The sequence below is a fragment of the Meles meles genome, chromosome 2, assembly GCF_922984935.1.
Source record: "Meles meles chromosome 2, mMelMel3.1 paternal haplotype, whole genome shotgun sequence".
Taxonomy (NCBI): Eukaryota; Metazoa; Chordata; class Mammalia; order Carnivora; family Mustelidae; genus Meles; species Meles meles.
Genome location: NC_060067.1, coordinates 28,359,000 through 28,379,968, shown reverse-complemented (window position 1 = coordinate 28,379,968; position 20,969 = coordinate 28,359,000). Strand labels below are relative to the sequence as shown.

General features: G+C 39.0%; 1 protein-coding gene across 2 annotated transcripts in view; it reads right to left on the bottom strand.

The window, feature by feature from the left end:
- Nucleotides 1–20,969, bottom strand: part of TEC (tec protein tyrosine kinase) — a 153,546-nt gene that overhangs the window by 85,048 nt on the left and 47,529 nt on the right. For both annotated transcript variants that reach the window (XM_045997703.1, XM_045997704.1), the window contains exon 2: nucleotides 4,275–4,460. In XM_045997703.1, the coding sequence (XP_045853659.1) occupies nucleotides 4,275–4,460 (186 nt within the window). The remainder of the gene's footprint in view (nucleotides 1–4,274; nucleotides 4,461–20,969) is intronic.

Sequence of the window (20,969 nt, the reverse complement as noted above, 5' to 3'; positions counted from 1 at the left end):
CTCAGGTCATGATCCCTGGGTCCTGGCCCAGGATCCCAGCAGCCTGCTTCTCTCTCTCCTGCTCCCCCTGCTTGTGCGCTCTCCCCCTCTCTCTCTCTCTCTCTGTCAAATAAATAAATAAAATCTTTTCAAAAAATAAAATAAAATAATATATAGTTTCTTATTTCTTAGCTAAATAGTAACTGTAGATTTACACACTACTTGAATTTATTTATTCCAAATCTCACCATCTAGAAATCTCTCCATTCCTTGTTTTCTCACCATTATTTAGTAAACCTTTTTCCTGATTAAGCTCCAGCCCTGCTCTTTCCGGAATTCCATCTCAGGTCCACATGGAGGTTTCCCTCACATGCCCCGGGTTGGGGGGCGGGGGTGTCTAACTCATGTGTCAATTGTTCTCAGACCAGAGAACAAGATCACTTACGCACTTACGAACCCCTCTCCTCTCATCCCCCTAACCTCCCTACCCCCAACCCCACCTTCACCAGGTCCTATTTGTTATTCTGACTGAGATCAAACAAAATCAATTCCTGGAAGGGCTCTTCTCAGTTCATTAGAATATGCGGAAATAATAGCTAATTGAGGGCAGTAAGAGCAAGGAGAACAAACCAAAGAATGGCCCACAGCAGAAACTGAAACACATCTTTGCCAATATCAGACTTGGAAGAAACAGCTTGAGTGAATTCCTCATCTAAAACAGAATTCCTTAGCATACTTTGAAAAGCACAATAAACTATATTTAATAGATAGAAACGCTTGTTGCCATCATGTTGAAGAGCTGGGGTTCAGAGAACAGAGGAGGATGCATGTCTGAGTCACATTATGATTAACTGAAAGTTTTAATAAGGCATTCATGGCACTTAATTGCCATGAAGAAACTAGGGATCACAGTGCCTAGATCAATGAGTAGCCTACCCACGGTTTTTCTTTTAAAAACAGGACGATGAACAACTAAAATAAATATCTCTAGGGCTATTTATCCCAACCCCTGAGTCCCATGGTTTTTCTAATCCACCTCTAGTCTTACATTTTTTTTTAATATTATATTTCAAATACCTATTGATTCTTAAAAGTTACCCACATCACAGCTCTTTTTGGATCACAGCTTCTAGGGCTGGGGAGATGGAAACCAGAATAACTGAAACAGGGAAGAAACACAACAATGGGGTGCTACCAGGCTTACCTAGAAGCCAGGCGGAGAGTTGTCAGGCAGGAACTCAGCCCAGTATGGTCAGACTTCTCCTTTACAAAAATTCAGATTCTTATTTTAAAATTCCTAACTTTTTACTATGGACAACAATTTCTTTTTAACTGTGAGAGGCAAACAAATCTGCAACCATATTTCAAGCTGAAAGTCCTAAATATGTTAGTGAACGTCTGTCCCTAAGAAAAAGAATCCAGGGGGGATCATGGCAGGAGTAGGAGTGGAAGCAGGATGAGGCTCATTGGGCTGAACAGCAGCCAGAAGAGAGGTGGACCCTGACGCTAAGTGTCGCTGAGTTTCGGAAGCTGGGTATTTTTCTGTCCTTTGTGGTTCTTTTTTATTATTATTATTATTGTTTTTGTTTTGTTTTGTTGTGGCTCTTTTTTCCTTTTCATTATTTTATTTCATTTTTTTTTCAGTGTTCCAAGATTCATTGTTTATGCACCACACCCAGTGCTCCATGCAATACATGCCCTCCTTAATACCCACCACCAGGCTGGATACCCCAAACCCCCTCCAAAACCCTTAGTTTGTTTCCCAGAGTCCACAGTCTCTCACGGTTTGTCTCCCACTCTGATTTACCCCAACTCCCTTCTCCTCTTCATCTCCCAATGTCCTCTGTGTTATTCCTTATGCTCCACAAGTAAGTGAAGCCATATGATAATTGACTTTCTCTGCTTGATTTATTTCACTCAACATAATCTCCTCCAGTCCCGTCCATGTTGATAGAAAAGTTGGCTATTCATCCTTTCTGGTTCTTATAGTGACTAAAGCTGCTCCCAGGCAAGACAGTGGGCCAGGTTCTAAAATAAAGAGGGGGGGCGCCTGGGTGGCTCAGTGGGTTAAGCCTCTGCCTTCAGCTCAGGTCATGATCTCAGGGTCTCTGGGATCGAGCCCCGTATCGGGCTCTCTGCTTGGCAGGGAGTCTGCTTCCTCCCCTCTCTGGCTGCTGCTCTGCCTACTTGTAATCTCTCTCTCTCTCTCTCTCTCTCTCTCTGTAAAAAAAGAAAAAAAAAATTTAAAAAAAAAAAAAATAAATAAAATAAAATAAAATAAAATAAAGAGGGGTCCCACTGTTCTCTTTATTCCACTTAATCTAAAACAATTAAGGCAGTTTAAACTTTGTATATTTACCATCTTCAAAGTGACCTAACAATTGCAACATATTTCAACTGTACCCGTCCATATTTCTAAGCAGATAATATTGATTTCTGAGACTTTTTTTTGTTAAGAAACTACCACGTTTTACCACTTTCATGGTTATATCTGTTCTTTTCTTAGACTTATTACATTAAGTTCAATTTATAACAGATAATTACCAAATACTAAAATGTCTTGTTTTCCCTTAAAATCTATTTCAGATTTTAAACTAGTTCATATTTCTGGTCTTATCTGAAAGCCTTTTGGAACTCTGTATTTTTCAGATTTAATAACTGAACTAGGGGCACCTGGGTGGCTCAGTGGGTTAAGCCACTGCCTTCGGCTCAGGTCATGATCTCAGGGTCCTGGGATCGAGTCCCGCATTGGGCTCTCTGCTCAGCAGGGAGTCTGCTTCCCTCTCTCTCTCTCTGCCTGCCTCTCTGTCTACTTGTGATCTCTCTCTGTCAAATAAATAAATAAAATCTTTAAAAAAATAATAATTGAACTATAGCACATATGCCAATAATATATATACATATATATATGTATGTGTATGTGTATGTGTATATATATATATATATACACATACTCCCAGCAGGGACCAGGAGAAACCCACATAAATAAACATATTGATATTTGTGCCCACAAAAATGCCAAAAAAAAAAAAAAAGTCACAGTGACTAGGATAAATTAAGACCAAAACCAGATTCATCTTAGGCCAAGTTTTACAACTCAAAGGGTTTTTCAAATTTGGGTCTTCAGCATTTCAGCAATTTAGGAAGAAAGATAAAGAACTTCAGTCCTAAATTACATCAGCCTGCAGAATTCCACAAGTCACAACAACAAGCCACAACAGACAACAGTAATTAACAGAGTTAAGGACAACCAGAAAGAATCAATGATGCCATTTTCTCTGAATTGGCAGAACCAAAACACAGAGAAACCAGTGGGAGTAAGAAAACAAAAACAAAAACAAGACAAACAACTGAAAAAAATAAATCAATTTCTCAGGAAGGCACTCTAGGTAGGAAAAAAAAAAAAAAAGAATTAAATAAAACCGAACAATAAGATCGCCAAAAATCCCACCATAACCAACCAGACAACAGCATGTGGGCAAAAGGGACAGCACTCTCCAGTCATTCTCTGGAATCCAAGAATATTTCTAGTAGGGAGGAGCATGGCTAGACCTGCAGGACGAGATGCTGCATTTTCAAGATAGCTGGAGAAAACAAGGCTGGCCAGAGGCAACCCTACACTCACAGGCCTCCTCTAGTGGGAAAACCAGAGACTAAAACAACTGAAAAGCCAGGAGCTGGCCGCCGAGCAACACGCCCTCACTATGCCCTGTGCTCACCAAGGAGCTTTTTAGAGGTTACTTCTCCTTGCTCCCATAAAAGGCACACTGTGGTAGCTGCTTACCACAAGAAACGCTGAACAGTTCTGCTTCCGGTCAGCCTCAGTAGTGTGCTGGCTCCACCAAATCCCTAACCCCCTTTAAGTATTTCCACGTAACGATGAAGAACTATTCATATAAAACAATGGACACAGACACAGCGTATATGGGCTAAAGTTGATTTTGACACATAATACAGTCATTTATGGGAAGGAGCCTTGTGTATACAATATACTTAATGAATTCCACAAGGACCGAAAACCGATGTGGAAATCTGTTTTCTTGAACAGATTAATTCAGTAGGCTGATACAAAATGCACACCCATATATACTACACCCTAATCAAGAGACTTGCAAAGAATTTCTCACCCTATTCTAAGCTTTATCATTCAGATCCAAATGATAACAAATTATTACCTTAACTTCATTTGCCTGAAATTTATTCCATAAGATTGGGAGAGGAGGGCAGAGGGGGGGAAACATTATGAAATATTATCAATATTGAAAGCAGCAAAGTAAATTTTTATTGTCTCCTACCTCTGGTCGACCTTCATAGTAGGTTAACATGGACTTTGTTAGCACAAACAGTCTCTCTTTATAGTTTAAGGGTGATGTCTTCTTTTTCTGTTGTGACCTTTTAATAAGAATCTCTTGTAGAATAGTGTTAAAATTCATCTCGGTCTTCTGATCACTCTGTCTCCTGCCATTGAAGATTCCAGTATTCTAAAGTGAAGGGGAAAAAAAACAGTTGCAATAAAATGTGACATCTTAATTTTCCAAAGATGTTTTCATGCCAAATTACCTGCATCACAGCTGGAGCTAATAAATGTTAGTCTAGCACCTGGACTGAAACTGCCCAGGGCACAGAAGCTCACCCTCTCTTCATCCCCAGGCTCATCCTGTTCCTCCATAACCCAGCATTTCACAAGAAATCTAATCAAGATTTGCCACGATGATGAGTCACTCCTTTGTACCTCCCCCAACATCCCGTAGGTTTCTGGCACATTCTTCTGCTATCTAGTTGCAGAGAAACAAATATCTCAGATGAAAAAGTACATTCATCACCTCCATGGCTGATTGAGGCTGGTATTTAAATTGCCTTGGGACCCTAGCACCCGAGATGGATGATCACATGGACCTGGAGGACTTGTGAACAGAATGAATTACCACAGTGGTGGGTAGGGGTCAGTCTCCAGCTCTGATAAAGATGTAATTTTGATCAAACATCCTAGTTATCACAGCCATGAGGATGTTCTCCAATGTCTACATCATGCTTCATAGTTCTCTTTCCTAGGGTTCCTGTCTCAAACTCAAGACAAAAGGAAATCCACCTGGTCACAACTAACAGACTCAGGGAAGAACCCATCTGGACAAAGTCATCAGCCCTGTATTTGGATTCCCCACACCTAAACTAAGCCTTCTAAAATTCAACAAAGTTTAACTATCTGAAAACCCAAAACTACTCAGAAAATACATGAAGATTCTTACTTGATAGAAATTGAATGGAGAGCAGCCTTTTCTTCCCCTGCCCTTCATCGCACATGACAGTCATTGCCCATCAAAATCATAGGGGTAATGGAAGTCACGTAAAAAACGTAAGTTGTTGGGCTACCTAGGTGGCTCAGTGGGTTAAAGCCTCTGCCTTTGGCTCAGGTCATGATCCCGGGGTCCTGGGATCGAGCCCCATGTTGGGCTCTCTGCTCAGCAGAAAGCCTGCCTCTTCCTCTCTCTCTCTGCCTGCCTCTCTGCCTACTTGTGATCTCTATCTATCAAATAAGTAAATAAAATCTTAAAAAAAAAAAAAAAGAAGAACGTACGTGGTTACCTGAGAGCAGAACCAGAGCCTTGACACTGAGTTAGCCACTAGGAATTCTACCATTTCCACACCCAACCTTGAAAGTTGGAAGAATCCCTGCAACTCCCTATTACTGATCTGTCATTCCAGTCAGGACCCCCATTTCTGTAAGATTACTTCACAACAGCTTAACCTCTGTATGTAAGTTCCTTCATTTACAAAATATGGAGATAAATACCCCCAAGGTTATTGTGAGGTTTAATGAGATGTGGGAAAGAACTTGCTTATTATGAAAACCCTATACAAATGTTTACTATCATTATTTTTTTTTAATTCCACTGCCTTTTTCCTAGTTTAAATCCTTATCATCTGGACCATGCTAGCAGCTCTCCAACTACTTTTTCTTTCAGCAGGCTCTTGCCTCATTTGGTTCAAACAACATAGTCCTCATTCCCATTGAATCAAACATCAAAGGTACCACCTTGTATCATACCATTTCATTCACCAGAAATCCTGAATGCCTCCTCAAAACTTCCCTACCACCTGCAGGAAAAAGTCAAAATTCCCATAATAACACTGGGCAATCACAATCTGGCTATAACCCGTCATCCAATCTTTGCTTCCAGTGCTCTTCAGGTAGTCCATACCCAGTCAGAATAGTTGGTATGAAAGTCCACTAGCTCAAAACTTACCTCCTTAATGAAGTCTTTCCTGATGACTCCAATTAATTAAATGCTTTCCAATCATGCACCCATGATCTCTACGTCACTCATCATAGTCTTCCATGTTCTACAGCAATTAATGTACAGTTTTTAACTTTCACCTAGTTTTAAAGCTTCTAAGGAAAAAGATCTCAACCGTATGTTCACATTAAAATCACCTAGGGAGGGCCACCTGCGTGGCAGTCAGTTGCACTTCCTTCCCACTCTAGGATTTGGCTCAGGTCATGATCTCAGGGTCATGAGATCAAGCTCTGCAACCAGCTCCACGCTCAGCAGGCAGTCTGCTTAAGACTCTTTCTCCCGGGGCGCCTGGGTGGCTCAGTGGGTTAAAACCTCTGCCTTCATCTCAGGTCATGATCCCAGGGTCTTGGGATTGAGCCCCGCATCGGGCTCTCTGCTCGGCAGGGAGCCTGCTTTCTCCTCTCTCTCTGCCTGCCTCACTGCCTACTTGTGATCTCTGTCTGTCAAATAAATAAATAAAATGTTTTAAAAAAAAAAAAAAAAAGACTCTTTCTCCCTAGGGGCATTTGGATGGCTCAGCTGGTTAAGCAGCTGACTTTGGCTCAGGTCATGATCTCAGGGTCCTGGGGTGGAGCCCTCCATTGAACTCTCTGCTCAGTGGGGAGCCTGCTTCTCCCTCTCCCTCTACTCGAGTTCTCTCTTTCTCAAATAAATAAAATCCTTAAAAAAAAAAAAAAAAGACTCTTTTCCTAATACAAATCAAAACCACGGTGAGATACCACATCACACCAGTCAGAACAACTAAAATTAACAAATCAGGAAATGACAGATGTTGGCAAGGATGTGGAGAAAGGGGAACCCTCCTACACTGTTGGTGGGAATGCAAGCTGGTGCAGCCACTCTGGAAAACAGTATGGATGCTCCCCCAAAAGTTGAAAATAGAGCTACCCTACAACCCAGCAATCACATTACTGGTTATTTACCCCGAAGATACAAATGCAGTGATCCAAAGGGGCACCTGCACCCAATGTTTATAGCAGCAATGTCCACAATAGCCAAACTATGGAAAGAACCTAGATGTCCATCAATAGATGAATGGATAAAGAAGATGTGGTATATATAAACATACACACACACACACAATGGAATACTATGCAGCCATCTAAAAGATGATATCTTGGGCGCCTGGGTGGCTCAATGGGTTTAGCCTCTGCCTTTAGCTCAGGTCATGATCTCAGTGTCCTGGGATCGAGTCCCACATCGGGCTCTCTGCTCAGCAGGGAGCCTGCTTCTCTCTCTCTCTCTGCCTTACCTATGCCTACTTGTGATCTCTCTCTCTCGTCAAATAAATAAATAAAATCTTTTAAAAAAGAAGATGAAATCTTGCCATTTGTAACAACATCGATGGAACTAGAGGGTATTATGCTAAGTGAAGTAAGTCAACCAAAGAAAGACAAGTGCATATGATTGCACTCATATGTGGAATTTAAGATGCAAAACAGAGGATCATAGGGGAAGAGAGGAAAAAAATAAAACAAAGCAAAACCAGAGAGGGAGACAAACCACAAGAGACTCTTAATCACAGGAAACAAATTGAGGGTTTCTGGCAGGGGGCAGGGTGCATGGGGCAACCGAATGATGGACATATGATGAAATGAGCCCTGGGTACTATGTAAGACTGATGAATCATTGAACTATACCTCTGAAGCCAACAATGTATTATATGTTAACTAACTGAATTTAAATTAAAAATAAATAAATATTTGGAAGGAAATTAATTAATTAATTGATTAATTAATGGAATAGACTAGAGTCCAAAAATAGACCTATATATATGGACAAAAGAGTATATGCCGTATGATTCCATTCATATAAAGTCTAAAAACAAGCAAAAACTAATCTATGGTTATAGAAATTAGAAAAATGGCTGCCTATGCAGGGATGGGGAGTGAGGTAGAGGTGGACCAGGTGGGCATATGAGGGAATTTTCTATGTCTCAACTGGGGTAGAGATTACATGAATGTATACAAATGTATTACAACTCCTTGAAGTAGGACAAAAAAAAAAACACAAAAAACTCTCCCTTCCCCTCTGCCCGTCCCCTGCTCATGCATGCGCACCCTCTCCCTCTTAAATAAGAAAATCATTAATTAATTAATTAATTTAAAAAATCAAGGTGGGAGATGTTTTGAAATGTCCAGGCCCCACACCCAGATGTTTTTATTCAGTCGGTCTGGGGTGGGGTCCAGGGCATCATGATTTAATGTGCAGGTAGACTGGAGAGCTGCTATTTTAAGGAAAAGATTGGGCCCTCAAGGCAACTCCAGCACTCTTGATAGTTAGGGCAGCCTCTCAATAAGCAGCTGGATGACGGACCCGAGGAAGCCATCAGTTATTCTAAGTTAAGAAGTCAGGGGAAAGTTCTTGCTCCAAAGAAAATCTCTAGCTCCTTTTGCATCTCCGTTGGTCCTCCTTATTCTAAATTAAAATTTTAGTACCCCCTCTTTTTTTTTCCTGATAAAACAGTTGACGTGTAAATGCCACTTCAGAAATCATCTTTTCATCTTTGTGCAACACATTTTCAATGCAGGGCAAAAGTGACAACTTACAGAATGGATTATAAGTGAAAAGCAAGCTGTGCCCTGGAAAACAGGCCACGTGCAGATGTATAGTTCCCAGGCCAGTGAGTAATACCATAGTTTCCAAATAAAAGGCAGATTTTTGGAAGATGAAATGAGGTGGGGCTCATCTGCAGTTTTAGAAGCAAAAGTCTCAACCTCCAGGGGCAGGAGAAAATACATGATGTTAAATGCATTGAAAAAAAAAATCCCCTTATCTGATTTATAAGTGATATTAAATAGTCTCACAAAAAAAAGATACCAATTGAGTTGAAATAAGTGTTAGACATCATCTATTTGACTCATTTTACAAATTAAAAAGCTGGGGTTTTGAAAAGCTTAGCAACTCGCCCGAAGTCACCCAAGCCAAGACTAGAAGAAAAGTCTCCAGGTTCCAAGTGAAGGGATCTCTGCACCGTTCCCCACCATATAATTAAAAGCTCACTGTTATTTTAATAATTCATTGCTTCAAGGGAAATCCTGGCCAAACAAAACTATTAAGGCACACAAAGGTAAAAACAAAGGAATATTCTCCTCATGTAGACTTCCAACTGAAGATAGAGTGTTGTATGTACACGGTTGCGTTAGCTCCCTCCTGAAATCCCATTAAATCAGTCCTTTGTTTTTGCTGTTGTCACCATTAAGGAATTAACTCTCATGGAAACAGAAGACAGGACAGGAGATATCAACAAAATTGGGAAACTAAAAGCAAGTAACCATGTGGTAGTTCACCAGGAGGAAGCCTAGAAACAACCCAATGTGTGCCACAAAGCCTCCAAATAACTCAAGAATCAGCAGAACTTGGCATGTCTGTAAGTGATGGTGAAGAAGACTTAGAAGAGAAGGATTGTTTGCAGGTCTGTATAAGATGGTCCTCCATGCCCTCTCCCATACCATATAGTCAATTGACTAATCCTCCCCCAAACCTAGGAGGTTTATAATACGGAAGGTCTCTATACTGAGAGAAACTACAAACAGTTGAGGCTAGGGGTACCATACTGCAAAGGGGGGCTTAAGTGAACCCATACAGGCATATATACTCAATGTTGAGATCACTCAGCTCTCTTTTCCCATCTGACTCCACAATACTAGATAAGGACCAGACTAAAGACCTACAGATACAGGGGAGCTCTTATGGTCCAGAAATGGTCCAGCCAGATTACCCTATAGGAAAGTCCATAGTCAGCAAGTTCCAACCAGAGCACAAAGCTTCCAATGGACTTTTAGAGCCCAATACATGAATAAGAAAAAGCCAAGAATCATTAAACTCCTAAGGAAAGATTCTAATATGAATTCAAGGTCAAATAACAAATTGCGGGGGCGGGGGGCCACTTGGAGGAAACAAAGACGCTGCAGAGAAAAGAAAATGTTAAAAAAAAAAAAGTAATAAAATCAGAACTAAGGGAAGATACTGCGTGCATGAAACAAGATCAGGATACAGCCAAAATAAAGACCAGAAACCAACAAAGAGGAGCATTGGTAAAGAAAAAATAAGAAGAAATGAAAAGCTCAACAGAAGAGGTAGAATATAAAGTTGAGGAAATCTCCCAGGAAATAAAACAAAAAAAGCCAAAAACATTAAAAATCGGAGAGGGAATACAATAAAATTAGAGAACCCATCCAGAAAGTTCAGCGTCTGAAAAAAGAGGACTTCCAGAAATTGAAAGCAAAGAAAACTGTGAGAAACTAATCAGAGAAGAAATTTAGGAAAATTTCCCCACATGGAAGTTTATCTTCATATTGAAAATGAACCAAATCAAGGCACAATGCATGAAATTTCAAAATCATAGAGACAGAAGATTCAACAAGCTTATACATAGGTTTCATGGAAAGGCTCACACTTCAGAATGGCAATCATCAAGGCAATATTGGAAGCTGGAAGATAATGGAGAAAAATTCAAAAAATTTGTTGATTTCTAACCTAAAACTCTATGTTCAACCAGACTATCAATGCAGTAATAGGAGAAGAAAGACACTTTCTAAACATGCAAGACTTTCAATTTTTTCTTTCTGGTTTACCCTTTCAAAAAGCTACTTGAGAATGTACCAAAATAAAAAATAAGCCACAAAACACATGGAATCCAGGAAGCAAGGGTTCCAACACAAAAGAAAGGTAAGGAGCATCTCCTAGAGGATGGTAAAGGGAAATCCTAAGATGACCTTGAGCTGTAGGTCAACACTGGATCAAGTTAGCAGGTTCTTGGAAGAAATTCTTCCAGGATATGAACCTGAAGGCATTGGAAGATTTATAATGAATTAGTAAAACTTAGCCAACTTAAAAAAATAAATCAATGAATTCCAGTGGGGAGGAAAAAAGTGTGCAGAAAAGGAAAAATAATCACATCATGCTCCAGAGTTCATAATTATGTAAATAAAAATAAAATTCTTATTACCGATATAAATATATTGGGGGTGAGTGAGTGCAGGAAACGTGTGTGTGGGGGAGAGTAACTGTGAAAGACAGCTATATCCTCCACGGTACTAGTAGGAAGCTAACAGATCATACCTTAAACAGAAAAAGCAAGAAGTGGCAACTAAATTAAGTATGTCACTTAGAGACTGACAGTACAAAAATATTTCATAAATATATAAAAATATTATATAAATAAAATAAATTATAAAACTATATAAAATAAAAAATATTTATAAAAATGAAAAATATTTTATAAAACAATGTAAGTGATTGCTTCTTAGAAATATTGGAAGAGAACAGTGTAAAGATATGTGCTCTCTACTCTCGTCCCTTAAAAAACTCCATTGAAACAACAGAACATGAAAACCAAGGGAAATAATCCCATCATGCAATGAACAAAATAATTGTCTTTAACTCCAAACTTCAAACCGTGAAACACATATTTGCAAAATACTCTGAAAACTAGACCAAAATAGAGAAGGTAGCTAAGTAGGTTTCCCTAAAAAATAAACATCATTGTCCTAAAAGATCAATGGATTTTTGATAAGATCAGTGAAATCCAGAGAGATAAGCAGACCATGAGAGAATCAGAACATATTGCCCATAGAATTACTATTTATACAGAAAAATACTAAAAGTTATTATAATCACCATTATCAAGCTTTTACTATTTTGCTATGTGTTAGCACTATTTCAAACACTAAACACTTCCGATGTATTAAGTAATTTAATTCTCTCAACAAACCTTCTCAAGTCAGTACTATTACTATTTATATTTTACAAGTCACATTGTAAGAATAAGAGCAAGTTTTAAAACAGGCAGCCTAACCACAGAGCCTACACTATTAACCACTACACTGCGTGGCCTCTCTCATGGAAGGAAAGGGAGAACCGAAGGAAAAAGCATAATAACAAGTCACTTCCAGCCTCCTAGTTCGGGGAGATTGCTAAAAGCAAATTACTTCAACAGAAATAATTTATGACTTCCAAGGCATTGCTAAGAGCGAGGCACACCAACCTTTCCATACCAAAATCTGAAGGGAGATGTTCTGAGTGAAGGCAGTAATAGGTTTGATAGTCTACATTAGAAAACAAAGACAAAACAAAATTCCAGAGTTCCTCATCTTAATCTCCCAGCCATTCTCCACAAGAAAAAGAGCTGATCCATTCAGAAGAATCACAAAGGAACCAGCTCTAGATTGCAAATATCTTCTTAAATAATAGGCAGAGCTGTAACGTAAAACCTTTATCTGTCCCACAAGAATACTATTCTCTTTACCCTGGCTGCTGACTATTAAAAGTTTGGAGAACTTAACAAACAATTCTAAAATTTCTATGGAGCCACAAAAGACCTCAATAGCCAAAGCAATCTTAAGAACAAAACTGGAGGCATCACACCCCTTGACTCCAAACTATATCACAAAGTTTTAGAAATCTAAACAGTATATATATATCTCTTTATCAAGTTCAAGTATTAAAGTATATTTTATTATTTTTTTTTAATACCTAAAAATGTGTAGGGCACGGTCCCAGTGTACATGCTGGGCACCAAACGCATGTTGATGATGACTTTAGTTGTCACTTTTGCAATTAGTCACAATACCTTGAAAAAATACTGCTTTTTTTAAAATAAGTTTTTTTTTCAAATTCCAGCACAGTTAATATACAGTGTTAATACACGGTGTTATATACAGTAATAAGCAGTACTGGCATAAAATAGACACATAGATCATTGAAATAGAATAAAAAGCCCAGCATTAAACCCACAAATATGCAGGCAGCAACCCCTGTGACCTTGGCCGCAACAACTTCTTGCTAGACAACTTCTTGCTAGACACGTCTTCAAAGGCAAGGGAAACAAAGGCAAAAGTTAATTACTGGTATTTCATCAAGATAAAAAGCTTTGGCACAGCAAAGGAAATAGTCAACAAAAAAAAAAAAAACAAAAGACAACTGACAAAATGGGAGAAGATATTTGCAAATGACATATCAGATAAAGGACTAGTGTCCAAAATCTATAACTTATCAAATTCAACACCCAAAGAACAAACAATCCAAGAAATGGCAGAAGACATAAATAGACATTTTTCCAAAGAAGACATCCAGATGGCCAACAGACACATGAAAAAATGCTCAACATCACTCAGCATCAGGGAAATACAAATCAAAACCACAATCAGATACCAGCTCACACCAGTCAGAATGGCTAAAATTAACAAGTCAGGAAATGACAGACGTTGGCGAAGATGCGGAGAAAGGGGAACCCTCCTACACTGTTGGTGGGAATGCAAGCTGGTGCAGCCACTCTGGAAAACAGCATGGAGGTTCCTCAAAAAGTTGAAAATAGAGCTACCCTACAACCCAGCAATCGCACTACTGTGTATTTAACCCAAGTATACAAACGTAGTGATCCGAAGGGGCATGTGCACCTGAATGTTTATAGCAGCAATGTCCACAATAGTAACCTATGGAAAGAACCAGGTGTCCATCGACAGATGAATGGATAAAGAAGAAGTGATATGAGTGTATACACACACACACACACATAAACACACACACACACACACACAAACACACAGGAATATTACTCAGCCATCAAAAAAAATGATATCTTGGGGCGCCTGGGTGGCTCAGTGGATTAAGCCGCTGCCTTCGGCTCAAGTCATGATCTCAGGGTCCTGGGATCGAGCCCCGCATCAGGCTCTCTGCTCCGCGGGGAGCCTGCTTCCTCCTCTCTCTCTGCCTGCCTCTCTGCCTACTTGTGATCTCTCTCTCTGTCAAATAAATAAATAAAATCTTTTAAAAAAAAAACAAAACAAAACTTGTAAAAAAAAATTTAAAAAAAATGATATCTTGCCATTTGCAACAACGTGGATGGAACTAAAGGGTATTATGCTAAGTGAAATAAGTCAACCAGATTAACACAATTATATGATCTCACTCATATGTGGAATTTATGGAACAAAACAGAGTCATAGGGGAAGAGAGGAAAAAAATAAAACAAGATGAAATCAGAGAGGGAGACAAACTATAAGAAACTCTTAATCATAGGAAACTGAGGGTTACTGAAGGGGAGGTGGGTGGGGGGGATGGACATTGAGGGCACATGATGTATAAGCATTGGGTATCATATAAGACCGATGACTCACTGACCTCTACCTCTGAAACTAATAATACATTATATGTTAATTAGTTGAATTTAAATTTAAATATTTTTTTAAAAACTCACACAAATACAGTCAATTAATTTATAACAAAGAAGCCAAAAATATACAAAGGGGAAAGGACAGTCCTTCAAATAAATGGTGCTAGGAAAACTGGACAGCCAGAGGCAAAAGAATGAAGTTGGACCACTGTCTTACACCATACACAGAAATGAACTCAAAATGGATGAAAGATTTAAACATAAGACCTGAAACCATAAAACTCAGAGAAACATAAGCCCTGAGCTCCTTAACACAGGTCTTGATGATGATTTTTTGGATATGACACCACAAACAAAGGCAACAAAAGCAAAAATAAATAAGCATAGACCAAGCATAAGACCAAGACCACATCAAACTAAAAATCTTCGGCACAACAAAGGAAACCTTATGAACAAAATGAAAGGGGCAACCTACTGAATGGGAGAAAATATTTGCAGGGGCGCCTAGGTAGCTCAGTCAGTTAAGCAGTTGTCTTCAGCTCAGGTCATGATCCCAGCATCCTGGGATCGAGCCCTACCTCAGACTCCCTGCTCAGCGAGAAGCCTGCTTCTCCCTCTCCCACTCACCCTGCTTGTGTTCCCTCTCTCGCTGTGTCTCTCTTCTGTCAAATAAGTAAATAAAATCTTTAAAAAATGAAAAAGAAAATATTTGCAAATCATAATTCCAATAAGGGGTTAATATCAAAAATATATAAGACACTCATATAACTCGGAAGGAAAAATCTGATTAAATATATGAGCAGAAGATCTGAACAGACATTTTTACAAAGAATACATATAGTTAGCCAAAAGGTACATGAAAAGGTGTTCAACATCACTAATCATCAGGAAAATGCAAATCAAAAGCATAATGAAATATCACCTCACACCTGTTAGAATGGCTATCATCAAAAAAAAAACAAAAAACAAAAAACAAACAAACAAACAAAAAACCCAAAACTGGAAATAACAAGTACTGGCAAGGATGTGGAGAAAAGGAAAACTTTGTGCAGTACTGTGCAGGCACTATGGAAAACAGAATGGAGATTCCTCTAAAAACTGAAAACAGAACTACCACGTGATCCGACAATTCTATTTTTGGGTATTTATCTAAAGAAAACAAAACACTAACTCAAAAAGATATCTGCACCCCATGTTCCTTGCAGCACTATGTATGGTAGCTAAGACACTGAAAAACTAAGTGTTCACTGAGTGATGAAGAGATAAAGTTGTGTTGTAGTATATATATATGGAATGAATGAATATCTATAATAGATATAAATAAATATATATATATAGAATACATATATGGAATACCACCCAGCCAGAAAAAGGAATGAAATCTTGCCATTTGCAACAACATGGATGAACCTCAAGAGCATTATGAATAAGTCAGAAAGAGAAAGATAAGTATCATATGATCTCATTTATATGCAGAATCTTTAAAAAAAGAAAAAAACCCACCCCAAGTTCATAGGTACAGAGAACAGATTGGTGGGGGATGGGTATGGGCAAAGTAGGTGAACCATATCAAAAGCTGGTGGCGTAGTGGGTTAACCTTCTGCCTTCGGCTCAGGTCATGATCTCAGGGTCCTGGGATCAAGCCCCACATCGGGCTCTCTGCTCAGTGGGGAACCTGCTTCCCCCTCTCTCTCTCTGCCTGCCTCTCTGACTACTTGTGATCTCCGTCTGTCAAATAAATAAAATCTTTGGGGAAAAAGGAGCTACAAAGTTCTAGTTATAAAATAATTAAGTCCTGGGGATGTAATGGACAACATGATGACTATAGTTAATAATACTGTATTACCTATTTGAAAGTTGCTAAGGAATAGATCTTAAAAGTTCTCAGCAGGAGAAAAAAAATGTAACTATGTATAGTGATGGATGTTAGCTAGGCTTATCATGGTGACCACTTTACAATGTATACAAATATTGAATCATTATGTGGTACAACCAAAACTAATACAACATTATTTACTCATTATACTTCAATTAAAATTTTTTTAAATAAGTATTTTTTTAAGTTTAAAAAGCTTAACACATTCGTCTTATATACTAATACTTAACACCAGTATTCTGAAGTAGATAAGAGAAACGGTCACTGTTTCACAAATGAGAAACCCAAACCACCAAGTTATATTCTTTGTCGAGTGTTAGAAAACTGGGTACCAGACTAATGGCTCTCAATTTCATGGTCTGTCAATTTTAGCCAAAAGACCTTAGAACCTTTTTCGTCATGAAAGTTTCTGTCTTAGAAAAAAAGGGGGGGGGGGGCTGTGTTTGTTTTTTTTTTTTAATTTAAATAAGAAGGTACTAGGGCTGACCATCCCAGTCCATACAACTTTCCATAATATTTTTAATCAAAGGAACAGAGATGCTAACCCAGAAAGGGAGTCAGAGACAGATGAAAACAAAGATGAATATGACTCACCAAATGATATGATGGTAAAGAACATAGTAAAAAAGAAACAAACAGCCTAGCTATCAGAGTAGGAAAAGGAAGAACTCCTTACAGGAAGGAGCAGAGAGTGACTTAAGGTTGTTGAAATTCTCATCTTACTAGGTTAAATCATATGAAATTGCCAATATCCAACAATATTTTACCTACAAAATCATCAATAGCATGTGATTCAATCTAATTCCGGCCAATGCCCTAAAATGAGTAGAGTATTAACTTGGTTTCCTAACTTCTACATCAGAACACATTGCTTATTACACATCTCATCATAGGTTCGTAACAAAGTTTCTGTTTGCGATTTTGAGAAATCTAGCATGAATAAACATCAAACTGACATTTATCTGAGAAATCAAATGCTCTGCGCCTGCCAAGAGGATCTGTAGATTATATTTCAGTTCCAAAGTACCTAAAATAGGTAGCTATTATATAGAAACAAATGCAATCATGTTCTCCTCTGCAATGTATAATCTCAGCATGAGCCCCAACTTCCTTGTGTAATAGGGGAGTTAAGTAGCAGAAGAAAAAAATATGTTAGGACGACTACAATCACATAAACAAAATGAATAAAGAGTACATTCTAGGCTCACCATTTAACATCATGAATTGGAGCTATTCCCGGATTAGGCAACACTTTGGCTCTCAGAAGAAAAGTAACACTGTAGCCTTCTGTCTTCCTTATTTATTAAAAGAAGGCACTCAGACAATATGTATATTCTTAAAATCTTAACTCTTCTTCCTTTTAGCCAGCTGATATGTAGTAAACTACAAAGTTTTGAGTACTTGACCTGTTGAAGCTGAACCAGTAAGGAATGTAACCACCAACGTATCTAGTGGGGGCATCTGGGTGGCTCAGTTGGTTAAGCATGCATCACCTGACTCTTGATTTCCGCTCAGGTCATCATCTCAAGGTCATGAGACCCCCACCCCACTTGAGCTCATCACTAGGCATGCAGCCTGCTTAACATTCTACCTCTCCCTCTCCCTCCCCACTTCCTGCACTTACCCACTCTCTCTCTCTAAAAAGAAAAAAACAGCAAAACAAACAAAAAACCTAGTAAAGCCATAATCACTTAGTACTAACAACATCTAAAAAGAAGAGGAGACTTCATGGGTCAAAGGGCAAAAGTTAAAGAAGCCAGCGGACTTGCCTCATCTCTCCTGGTAATATAGCCGCCTCCCCAGCCCACTGCCATATTGATTAAGGCATTACTCAATGATTAATTATGAGTAAGGCCTTGGACTGGTGCAAGGAAACCAGGAAATAGGCTAAGAAGTGCTGTCCCAAGGACAGTTCTTTCTCTTTGTCCATATAACACAGGTATATGCACTGATTGAACGTGTACTCTTTAAGACAAGTTTGGGTCTCACACTGCACGTTCCCCCTGGGGTCTTTGGCTGTGGTTGGAGGTGGGAGGTCTCCCCACTGGTATTAAAAAAAAGAAAAAAAGGGAGATAAGAGCAACGAATGGAGAAAGAAGCTTTGAGAAAAGAATCCATGTGTAATACCTCTAAGTATTGACAAGTGTAATTACTATACAGGACATTCATAGTTCAGTGGTTCTAGAGAGAAGTAACAGTTGTCAGCCCATGAAAATACTCATTCATCAACTGACCACGAAGGCCTCAATCAAACAGTCGTTCCATATTACAGGGTTCTGCTTCTTTGCTGGTCATTCCCTCTCACTGAATGAGGGGATGTAACAGTCAATAGTATCAAATAGTCAAAAGATGAGGGACTTCAAGAAGTCAATAATGAGAGTGATGTTGGAGATTTGCTTTGATCATACTCAATGCCACTGGCAAATGAGGAACTCACCATTATAGTTAGCTTGTAAAAACAATAAAAAGAAATGACACAATTGAGGTATGTATCAAAACCTGATTTACAACTAAAATACTAAGATACACTGTGACAGGGGCACCTGGGTGGCTCTGGCTAAGTGTCTGCCTCTGGCTCAGGGCATGATCCTAGGGTCCTGGGATCAATCAAGCCCCACATCAGGCTTCCTTCTCAGTGGGGAGCCTGCTTCTCCCTCTCCTGCTCCCCCTGCCCATGCTCGCTCCCTCTCTCGCTCTCTGTCAAATAAATAAATAAAATCTTAAAAATATGTATACACTGTGACAAACTGTTTTTTTGCTTCCTCCCTGCCTCTGAACCTGCCCCATCCATTCTGTCTTTCATCATGGACACATGGGCTAGAGATATTTCCCAGCCTTCCCTGTACTTGGGTGCGGCCATGTAAGTTAAAGCCAAAGGGGTGTATGCTAAAGCGATATGTCGGCCATCTTCAATGTAAACACAAGCTACTCCCTCTCTCTCTCATTCTATCAAATAAATAAATTTTTTTAAAAATCTTTAAAGAAAGAAAGAAAAGCACCTGTGTGGCTCAGTTGATTAAGCAGCTGCCTTCAACTCAGGTCATAATTCCAGGATCCTGGGATCGAGCCCTGCGGCGGGCTCCCTGTTCAGTGTGGAGCCTGCTTCTCCCTCTCCCCTGCTTGTGCTTTCTCTCTCTCTAATAAATTAAAAAAAAAAAAAATCTTTAAACACAAGCTACTTTCCCTGGATTTGGGGCATTTTCTACCTTCTTACCAGCTGGAAAATGCACCTAACAAACTCAACCTTCCTTATGCATTCAAGGCATCATGCTGGTCCTTGAATGACTTCATGGAGCAGAGCTGGCCCACCAACCCAGACTCACTAAACTACTTCATAAGGGAGAAATGTACTTCTGTTGTATTTCAGAAACTACCTGTAATGGTTTCTCTCTTACAGGGCCTTCACTTTTATTCTACCTCCCAGAGAAAACCTTTGTAAAAACTGATAAAACTTTCGAATGCAAAGAAAGAAGATGGTCTTCCTTAGAACTGTGCTGACAAATTCAAATGTAAAGGTCGTCAAATTTTTTTGCTGTGCGTTTTCATCAGATGAATTATCTCAAGGAAGCAACTAATATTTGCTTCACACTTTGTTCTAAGAGCTAGCGATTATAATTTAAGTGGTGCTACACATGCTTTCACTTTATTTTTCAGGAAAACGTCTGAATCATAATCATGTGGGTTTTTTTTTTTTTTTTTAGTACTTACTGTGCTAGGTAAGTGGATTCACATTAAGTCACAATATTCTGGCACTAATCCTCTTCCCCTGAGGCTTTGCTGATATCCAACAAATGTTTCTCTTTCTGCTTCTTGCAACTTCAGAGAGAAACAATAACCAGTGGAAACACCATGCATAACAAGCCTCTCAAGTAGGTAGAAGTTTTCTAGCACCTCTTTCTGGGAGAAAACATGAGAATTTTTTAAAAAGTAATTTGGAAATTATATATAAAATACTCTAATACTAATATGTGTTCCTTAGCTATGTTATTCTAAACTGTTTTTTTTTAAGATTTTATTTATTTATTTATTTATTTATTTATTTATTTATTTTTAAGATTTTATTTATTTATTTGACAGAGAGAGATCACAAGTAGGCAGAGAGGCAGGCAGAGAGAGGAGAGGAAGCAGGCTCCCTGCCAAGCAGAGAGCCCCATGCAGGGCTCGATCCCAGGACCCTGGGATCATGACCTGAGCCGAAGGCAGAGGCTTTAACCCACTGTGCCACGCAGGCGCCCCCTAAACTGTTTTTAATAGAAGTATTTGTCTATACCAACATATCCGTCCCTTGTTGCATTCAATGTTTTTACAAAGTGAGAAATTTGCTTTAACAAAGTTTCAAGAACAAAAGCAGAGCAAATTTAAGGAGGACCCAATAGATTTAAGAATCTTGGGAGACATTTTAGCCAGTTGAAATGCAAGAGATAGGGACGCCTGGGTGGCTCAATTGGTTGAGCATTTGCCTTTGGCTCATGTCACAGTCTCAGGGTCCTGGGATCGAGTCCCACATTGGGCTCCTTGCTCGGTGAGAAGCCTGCTTTCTCCCTCTGCCTCTGCCTCCCACTCACCCTGCTTATGTTCTTTCTCTCTCTCTCTGACAAATAAATAAATAAGATCTTTAAAAAAAAAAAAAAAAAAGAGAAGAAGAAAGAAATGTAAGAGATAGCTGTGTCAATGTGACATGAAGTTTTGCTGGTAAGATTTA